This window comes from Scleropages formosus, chromosome 24 (genome assembly GCF_900964775.1).
Source record: "Scleropages formosus chromosome 24, fSclFor1.1, whole genome shotgun sequence".
Taxonomy (NCBI): Eukaryota; Metazoa; Chordata; class Actinopteri; order Osteoglossiformes; family Osteoglossidae; genus Scleropages; species Scleropages formosus.
In genome coordinates this window covers 17,239,997-17,250,144 of record NC_041829.1, presented here as the reverse complement: position 1 = coordinate 17,250,144, position 10,148 = coordinate 17,239,997, and the positions used below count along the sequence as shown (strand labels likewise).

Sequence of the window (10,148 nt, the reverse complement as noted above, 5' to 3'; positions counted from 1 at the left end):
AGTTTCGAAATAAATATGAGCGTTTTGCGTTTAAAGCCGCACAAAAATGGTGCGAGGTAAAATCTCACGCCCGGAGAAAATATTGGGTTGCAGTGACGGTGCGGATTTTGGCGTCGCTTTGACGCTGCGGCGGTTTCATATTGGCGGTCCGCGGGGGGTTGCGAGGAGGGATGAGTCGCCCTTCCAGGACCGCGAGCAGTCCATTGAAGCCAACAAGTTTGGAGAGAATGTTGAGTTGAATCAATTCAGAGCGTCGAGATGGAGCCCAACTCACCCCAGGTACCGACCATCACCCCGTCCTGCGCTGCCGCTCCTCATCCCCCCGCTCCCGCAACCCTCTCCTCCTCACCCCAAACTCTGCCTGGCATGCCTCTTCCTTTACCATCCCTCAATTGTTCCAATCAATCTCCTAAACTTTTCATAGAAAACTTTATACGCTTAAATATTTCATATATCCATATCTCATTTTGTCTTAATCTTTGGTGTTGCACCTCTGCGTTTGTGATCACACACTTTCATGGGGTTGATTTATTTATTATTTAATCATGTCATTCCGTGTACGCGTGGCTGATGTGTGTGTGTGTGTGTGTGTGTGTGTGTTTTCTTATTTATTTATTTTTTTATTCAAGTTATTGAATGGGAAGTGTGCTTTTGAGTTATTGATTATTACTTTTGTGCTCTTCCCGCAGTGGGTCGGCTCACCTTGCGGGTTGCACGGACCGTACGTTTTCTACAAGGCTTTCAGGTTTCACCTTGAAGGCAAGCCGAGGATCTTGTCCCTGGGAGACTTTTTCTTTGTACGATGCAAGCCGGAGGATCCCATTTGCATCGCGGAGCTCCAGCTGTTGTGGGAAGAAAGGACGACCAAGCAACTTTTATCCAGCTCCAAACTTTATTTCCTCCCAGAAGACACTCCCCAGGGAAGAACTGTCAATCACGGAGAGGTGATTACGAACATTAACATTGTTTCTTTTCTCTGTGTAACGTTGTAGCGGCTGTGGTCGCGCGGCGCTCTGCGCGTTTCCAGCGATGTGTCAGTGAAACGTGATCTTATGTTATGTATTCGCTCTGTGTTTTATTGGCACTCGTGACAAGTCCAGCCAGTGTTACTGCGCACGGGACTGCATATTCATCTTCGTATTTACTTATCATGGCACGCTAGCATGTGTCGCCCCTGCTCGCTCGCTCGCTCACTGTGTGTGGAGCTGCCGGTGGAAATGTTACGAGGAGCGCCTTAATTTGAGTGTAAAAAACGTACTTTCGTTTCATTTTAATAATAATAGCGCTGGTGGAGCGGCACAATATTGAATAATCGTCGCTGCCGGGGGTGCCGGTCATGTGTTTAATGGGAAATGTTCGCGGAAACAGCCGCATTGTCGTCATTATAAACTACTTGCTGTATTTTTTCTTCTTCATATTTCATATGTGCGCTTAGCGAAAATAGGGCGGAAATTACGAAATGGAGGTAAAGAGAGATGAAAAGAAGAGTGGCGGCGGGGCTGTCGTGTTGAATAGGTGATAAGTGACAGGTAGTAGTGCAATAATGAATTATTATTATTATTATTATTATTATTATTATTGTGATGAATTGTAACACCGGGGTGTGTTTTCACGGAGGCGAGCAGCCGAGCGCAGACGCGCTACTACTACTAACGGAGAGGACAAAAACACACTCCGACTCGTCGTTTAACGCACGGAACGCGGCGCGTTGTGCTCGATATCGCGGAAATTAAGCAATCCGCGGAGCGCGAGACAATGCGCGTGCCGCGAGCGGACATTTTCTCCGCGCGCGGCGATTGATTAATAACGAGGAGAGACGATAAGGCCTTAAAGGGAACGAGTGACATTTATGAAGGTTATTATGTCTCGCCGGCGCACTCGCTCGCGCGGTTTTATTTCATTCGCGCTCTCTGCCCGCACCGTGCAGGTTCGTCTGAATTCGATCCGTGCCGGAGGAGAGAGGTTTTTCTGGCGGCTCGTGAGAGTTTTGTCTCGTGACGACGTGTCGTATGTCCGTCTCGATAAGTTTATTTCTGTTCCGCCTTTTCTTCTATAACCCCACACTTGATGGGTTATTTTCATGCTGGACCGCCGGCCGGGATGTTTGCGCACAGATCAGATGCCAGTGTGACGTTACGTGCCGTATGAGTGCGGTACGGGGAGGGGGGGGGGGGTAAACCTGTCATATCTTGTACTCTGTTATAACATAATTGTAAGGAAAACAATCTCTCCCGTGTTGAACTTTTTTATTGTAGACTACTAAGCCCCCCCCCCAACCCCAGTGGTGCAGAGTATCAAATTTCCTCTTCATAATAAGCAACAGGTTTTGTGTGCGGCTTTCGGTGAAATGTCAAGGTTTTGCTGCGGATCGACTGTGAATATTGAGTACACGGACTGCGTGTTATCGCTCTCTCTTTCTCTCTCTCTCTCTCTCTCTCTCTCTCTCTCTCTCTCTTTTACCCCTGTTTACACCGTGTAACGAGCCAGAAATATCTAACTTAACCCCTTATTTACTCATATTCACTACATATTTACTCAGTTGATCCCTCACCCCCCGCCCCGTTTATTTTCTCTATTCTCTTTCACACTCTGTCCTTCTTTCATTTCTCTCTCTCTCTCTCTCTCTCTCTCTCTCTCTCCCTTTCATTCCCTTTCATTCTATCTCTAACTTGTTATCTCCAAGCCCCTCCCGTCTTCCGCACACCAGCAATGCGAATAATTGCTTACTGAAAATTAATGTGTGTGTAATCATGGAGCTGGAATAGAGATACAATAATGTGCCCTAGGACAACAAATGTCTTTATTCTCTATATTTATCTAGCATAATAAGGGATGAAGGCTGTCAACTGATTTTTTTTTTTATGGATGACTTTTTCAATGAAATTCAGATCAGTTTTTTTTTTCTTTGCTCTTATTATGTTCTGTTGCATTTTCTATAGAACATAAATGGTGGAATTATTGGCAAAGATCATTTTCCATACGTTCTCACCTTTAGTGGCGCCCAGTAATATTGATACCGACTTAATGCGTGTGGATGTGTGCAGTGCTCATCAGAGCTTAAACCTGCCCATTGAAAATGAGGGACATATGGTAAATCTGAATAACAATGAGAGTGAGTGTCAACCTGCCGCCAGTGGTAATGTGAAACTCAGCATGGCACTGCCACTCAAGTGAAGATGCACTCAGCAAATTGTACAGTTAAATTACATTTGCATTTCTCCTGAATAATCCACATTCCCCTCACATGCAGTAATAATCCTTCAAGTTCATAAACAGCTTACATAATAATTCTTTGGAATGCGTCCTCCTTGTTATGTTGCAAGTATTATTTACTGTTCGCATTATCATGGCCTTCATAGAGTGTGGAAGCTGCACACCACTCTTTCTTTGAGCGTTCACCCCCCGCCCCCTTTATCTCGAGCGTGTTTCCAATAAACAGCCATGATGGCTGTGATAAATGAAAGTAAGTATGCGTTAAGATCCTCTTTGTCTGTACAACCAGGTGATGTAATTTCCCCTCTGGCTGGAGGTGGTCATTCATTTGCAGAATAGCAGTGGTGTAGAAACAGCAGCCCGCTCGCGCTCATCTCGGCCTGGCAGCCGGCCTACAGAATTTAACACTTAGTGCTTGAACCTAGAGAGGGCAACATTACACTCCGCTTTCGACATGTGCTGTTTTTACTTTGTTGAACTGGCTGTACGGTGTGTAATTCTCATGGGTTCATGGCTGCCAAAACAATCTCAGGCATTTAGCTATTTACTCACTGACACAGGAAAGCGGCACTCCTTCCCTTTTATTTCTTTATGCTGATCTCCAGTGGCATTCTGTTTTATTCCAGCAGTACGAACCAAGTTTTCACGTTACTATTCAAATAAGAACACTCCCCTGAGACCGAGCTATTCGTTTTTGTCCGCACTAGAGGACACATATTTTTAACTGCACATGCAACAATGCTGACTCCTAGAGCACCTTAAAGAGGACATTCTGTGCTTTTAAATAGTCACATGTTTCAGGGTGGGGCTTCAAGAAATCCTAGGAAAAAGTATATATATATATTATATATAAATACATATAAGGGGCAGCTGGTAGTGCGGTGGTTAGAACTGCTGCCCTTAGATCCAAAATTTGCAGGTTGATCCCTACCTCTGGCTGCAATACCCTTGAGCAAGTTACTTATCCTAAATTACTCCAGTAAAATTACCCAGCTGTCCAAATGGGTACGTAATTGTAAGTTGCATTGGAGAAAAGTGTCAGCTGAATATGAGATGTATATACCTTTATTTAAGTGTGTGTATATATATATTATATACGTAGCATTAGCTCTCAGGATGATATTTATTCAAAAGTGCAACTGACTGAAGTTCAGGTAGTGTCCTGAAATTCACAACCTGTGATTATTTTTAAAAAAAAAGTATTTGACAGTGGAGGGGGGTGCGGTGGCGCAGTGGGTTGGACCGCAGTTCTGCTCTCCGGTGGGTCTGGGGTTCAAGTCCCGCTTGGGGTGCCTTGCGGCGGACTGGCGTCCCGTCCTGGGTGTGTCCCCTTCCCCCTCTGGCCTTACGCCCTGTGTTGCCGGGTAGGCTCCGGTTCCCCGTGACCCCGTATGGGACAAGCGGTTCTGAAAATGTGTGTGTGTGTGTGTGTGTATTTGACAGTATTTAGTAGAAGGTATTCAAAAGTGCAGCATTAAAAGAAAGTGAGAATTCTGGGAATACAAGGTGTTCACTGAACAGCTTAAAATAAGGGAAAAAATATATGGGGAAGGGAGGAGGGGGGTGATTCACAAACAGAACTGTCTGTGTATTTCTGTCTTTTGCAGACTACACTGCTAAACATATACTGCTCCAGTGTGTATTTTATGTTTGGCATGTGGTTTTTCTAAAGACCAGTGGCTTTTGTTGTAGCACATTTGGCCACAAGATGAGTGTTTGAACACATTTTCCTTTTAAAAACCTCTGTAAAGTGAGGCAAACAGCTCATCTTGAACCGACTTACTTCACCCTTTTCGCTGTTAACTCGGCCCATTTGTTAAACCACTTTTCTTTTGGCAAACAGGCTTCAGCAAAGCTCTGGGACTTCAGGATTTGGTTTGAATATTGTGTCGAACTAAAACAGGTTGCTGTATTATAAATAGATCCCATATCAGATGCCCTCAAGCTCAGTGCAGTTCCTTTATTTGTATTAGTTAGTGTAGCTACATGTAAGTATTATACATTAACAAAAGCCACTGAAGGATATGGATGGAGGCACATGGGTTTTTTTTTTCTGTTCTTCTTTTTTTTGTATTCCAAAAAAAAAACCGGGTGGGTTAAAAACAACAAGTGGGTCCTTATATCAGGTTGGTTGTTGCTCTCTGCAATTGTTCCGAATTACAAAGCAGTATGACTTGGGACTTGTGACTCTTGAAGAGGAAAAGCATGGCAGACATCCAGAAACATCTCTGGTGCCTGGCAAATGTCCATGTTTGTGTTTGAATGCCTGGGATATATTTATAGTTTAAATTAGATCATCTTTTCCTTTTTTCTTTCAAAGACACAACATTCTTTAAAGCAGCATCATAACCCACATTGAAACGTGGCTATTCAGTGGTGCAGTTATGGAAATTAGCACTCGAGTGAAATATATATATCTTTATCTTTCTCTATAAGTGTCACACATGAACTGCATGACTCCAGCTATGCGAGAATTCTAGGGAGGGGGGATTTAACTGCTCCCCAAATAAACAAATGAGTGTGAAAATTGCCCTGAGCAGCTGTCGGTATTGTTGGAATGGATATAAATTATTTACAGATTTTTGTCTGTTACTCACATTGAAACAATTTCATACCTTTTTGTACTTGTCAAATGCCCTTAATATCAGAACAAATAAATAGATAACAAAAAGAATACGTCGAGCTGACTTAATATTTAAACCACGATGTGTTTTTTCCTGTTAAATTAAATTAGATTTGCAGTAGCGAAAGTATTGCTCAATAAATGTGTTGTGTGCATATATATATATATATATTGTATATATGTACTGTACATAGACACACATAAGAACATATGTAAATATGTATGTGGTATATACGTATCTGTAGAGTGTGTGTACCCATAGAAAATGACAATGCAAATGTGTTTTAGATTTATAAGGGTGATTATGTTCCTCCAGTTCCCCTGTATAGATTAATTTTCTTCTCATTCATTTTTCGTGCCTAATGTGGCCCAGTCATTAACTCGCTCTATGATGTGGGACTATTATTGGAAGGAAAATTACTTGTACAACTTTAAGTTTGGCAAACGACTTCCTCTGGATCCTCTGGGCACATTTTTCATGTTGCCAGGTCAATAGCTCAATCGACATGCAAGCAGGTGTACAAATGTGCCGCGACCTAGGGAATTCTTGCCCCGACCCTCAGAAGCGGTGGAGTGAAGCATTCACAGCGTGACACTGTTAAGAAGGAGCTGCTTTCTTTGCTCGATGCCATGGCTTTGCTGCATGGTACCTTCCGGTGTGTGTTCCATAGCCGCTCAAACAGCAGTAATTTCACCAGCTGAATTGTCCAGTAGAAACATAGTTTGTGAGATGTTTCAGTCCAACGCATAAACAGTAGATCTGAGCATATAATCATCAGGATTAACAATGTTCCACCTACTTACTGGTATAGGACCATAAAAGCCAATGTTTCTGTGGGGACTGTTTATTCATTTAGTTGACACTTTTCTCCAAAGCAACTTACAATTATTTGCCCATTTATAGAGCTGAGCAATTTTACTAGAGGATTTTTTAAGGTATGTACCTTGCTCAAGGGAAGTACAACAGGAGGTAGGATTCGAACCTGCATTTTAAGTCCACAGGGTACACCGCTAACCACAACATTACCAGCTGTCCACTGTACCACAATGACCTGTAGATAAACACAGTAGCAGGCAGAGTATTTGTTAGCACTTCCTCCTTGTTCTTGAAGGACTCGGGTTTGAATCTCCACTCCTACCATAGTACCCTTGATCAAGGGCCTTACCGTGAGTTTCTCCCGAAGAAACTGCTGTATAAATAGGTATGTGGCTTAACTCTGTAAGTCACTTTGGAGAAGTCAGCTACAAAAATACTTGTGTGATGAACATTGGTTCATATGATATGGTGGAAAGAAACAAACTGCACTTAAGAATCGCGCGTCTGCAACTATGTGTCTCTTTCTGCTAATGTAATGAACACGTATTTTCTATGAGATTTACGTAACTTTGGTGAAAAGCGTCTGCTGAATGAATGAAGATGAATGTAAATGTAAATTAATGATGATAATAATAAGCTGCTGAGCTTTGGGGTAATGGCTTTTCTGGGAGTCGTGGATGTTCGACTTCACTGCCATTGTCCTCACAAAAGTTGTTATACTTCAAAATCAATAGTGCACTTGTTTTCATAATGCACAATCATATATTTTCCAGCTGTTTAGAGTGCTTATATTTAGAGATAGCTTTCTTTGATGCCAGTACAGCCCTTCAAGACTGACTCCAGGGTCTTTTTTATATGATACATCTGTGTGTTTGTAAATAGAGGCCTGTCACTTATTGATTCTTTAATTGTAGAGGTAGAGTTTAGATATCATACCAGCGTCTTCGTTGCAGACAGAAATGACATATGTTATATCTTTGAAGTTTGAGCTGTATTCTATTCCAATGGGGCAATAAATTAGTACATTTAGAGCTCTCTTTCAGTGCTAAACCAAATAGGCAGTGTAATAACATGCTGATCATTACCAAACTACAAAAATGCGGTACTTGAAAGCAAAGCAGGAAAGAATGTACATTTACAGTTAACTGCAAATTTATAGGACTCCTTTTACCCTGGAGCTGTCAGAAAAATGAAAGATTTATATGACGTGCTATGAAACTCAGGCAGTTTTAGTTTCTGCCAGCAGTTCACAGAAACCTACCTATGAAAATTTGCAGTGAAGTCTTATATACAAGAAGTACAAGAGCTTTTCAGACCATCAGACGTTTTGTTTATATTAGTTTGTGCTGGGTTACTGTAACCAAACATGGTAATAAGGAAGTGACAGCATCCGCTAGAATTTCAGTGTTACTAAACGAGGAACATGGGAGGCAGTTGAAAACTGCAATGATTCCTCTCAAAATACCAACACATCTGTTTTCCAGATTTCCCGACTAACTCAACAAAGTTTGGCCGCACTATGCCAAATAACAAAGCTGAGCTTTTTGATTAGTCTAGAAAATGGATTTGGAAATATAGTTTAGTGTTGTCACTCAGATTCCAACCGCGGTTGTGTTTTGTGCTGTAGTCCGAGCCAGCAGTCGCATAACCAAAATCAAAGAGTGGGACTTTATTCCGTGTTCATTATTTCTCCTGAATTTTAGCCGGCCGGAATGGATGAGATTCATTACGCATTGTTGTGAAGAGTGGCGGATGGGTGCTGTGGTGTGGCGTGATCTCGTCTCCACGCGGTCGCAATTACGCACCATGAATCGGGAAACCTTTCAGAGTTTGGAATCCAGATCACTTTGACGTTGCTGGTAAAATCCGTAGCAGTTCCGCCACCCCACGGTACCCTCATCCGCTCACCGGGAGAATTCACAGAGTCACGCATCTGCCGTTGGCCTGATAGCACGTTGTGTCCCCCCGCAGGACGAAATCGTCGCCGTCTCCGAGAAAGTCATCGTCAAGTTGGAGAACCTGATCAAATGGATGGTGTCAGACTCCTCCACATGGACACGTGGCCTCAAGGCCGTGCCGCTGAAGCCGGCGGTGCTACGGGAGCTGGGCAAGAATGGCCAGAGGGAGGCACTACACAAGTACCGCGAGTCAACGCTCAACAGCGGCCTCAACTTCAAGGATGTGTTAAAGGAGAAGGCCGAACTCGGTAAACTCGTTTTGGATTCATATCTGTCATCCTCTGTGTTTGCTCCTGGAGTGTGCGAGTATGTTTCAGGATGTCTGCTGATTTCTGCATGACCTTTTTTGGTTTGATTGCGATAAGAAAAAGGGGAAAAAAGACGAAGAAAAAAATTTCTCATGCAACTCGTGTGAGTGATTCCATGTCGTGCATGGACTTTCTGCATTGAGAAAGGGCTTGAGAGAAATGATTTGGTGACGATGATGATGATGATGATGATGAACAAAGAACCAAAACCTTTCATAATGCACAAAGGCATCACTCATTTGCTTATTTTCATATGTTCACTTTTACTTTCATTATGTTAATGGAGCACTGCGCATACATTTAAGGAGGAAGTAGAACTGGCACACCGCAAGAGTGAAGATCCTTGCATAACTTGTCCATGTAAAAAAGGGGAAACTCGTGTTTATGGTTATGTTCTTCTTACAGTGCTTGACGTGCAGTTCAGAACCGAGCAGAACGTATGTCTGCGCTGCCGACGTGCCTCAGCTCTTTGCAAAGACCTTCGCAGTTTGGTTTAAAAGCTGCGCTGTACATTTACGAGGTCTTAAATGTGTCATGTACCGCTGCATTGCCGTGCAACAGATACACACTGAAACCCGGGGAAAATGAATATGATGTTTTATGTAGTTTTTGAGGGAACATGAATGCAATATGGGGGAAATGGAGCATTCCATTACATGCAAAATATTTAATTTCGTGGCTTATTTATCGTAGAGCTGCAGACAACCTTCTCCTGACCTGATAGTTCTGTAATACGTGGGGTTGTTTTTATTAACTTTACTCATGAAGTTGCCAGAGTGTGTGTGTGTGTGTGTGTGTGTCTGCGCGCGCTTTGTTTTAGCCACTGCAGCCAAATGTTAAATTGCCCTTGAATCGGCTGTTGTATTAGATTCTTATACTGAGATTAGATGGAAGAATCAATAAAGGACTCTTTGTCACCGAAGCCAACAGCTGCATCTGTGAATCAATAGTGGCCAGAGAAGTGTGTTAATGGAATTATTTACTGTCACACTTGTACCTTATTATTTGTGGCCATTGTGTATAGGTTTTGTAATGTTAATAAGTTGCTCTTAAATGACTATATGTTCGCCTATTTGTGTTCGGGAGATGCAGTCAGAATGCAGTTACTCAAAACGACTGCGAATTTGCTCTACGAGCTACATGTTCTGGCAGAGCACCAGCGGCCGTTTTTAAACTTAAATTTGCTCTTCTTTGTTGCTTAGTGGAAAGAAAAGGATCGTTCAGTCGGG

The 10,148-nt window shown here is 42.7% G+C and overlaps 1 protein-coding gene across 4 annotated transcripts in view; it reads left to right on the top strand.

The window, feature by feature from the left end:
* Nucleotides 1–202: 202 nt before the first annotated feature.
* arid5b (AT-rich interaction domain 5B) overlaps nt 203–10,148 on the top strand; it is a 67,336-nt gene continuing 57,390 nt past the window's right edge. For 2 of the 4 annotated variants that reach the window (XM_018761152.2, XM_018761151.2), the window contains exons 1-3: nt 203–279; nt 690–944; nt 8,625–8,859. In XM_018761152.2, coding sequence (XP_018616668.2) covers nt 259–279; nt 690–944; nt 8,625–8,859 — 511 coding nt within the window. In that variant the 5' untranslated portion in view covers nt 203–258. Of the gene's footprint in view, nt 280–689; nt 945–1,450; nt 1,530–1,907; nt 1,928–8,624; nt 8,860–10,148 lie in introns of those variants that run through there. The other 2 variants (XM_018761153.2, XM_018761154.2) reach the window with 2 other exon arrangements.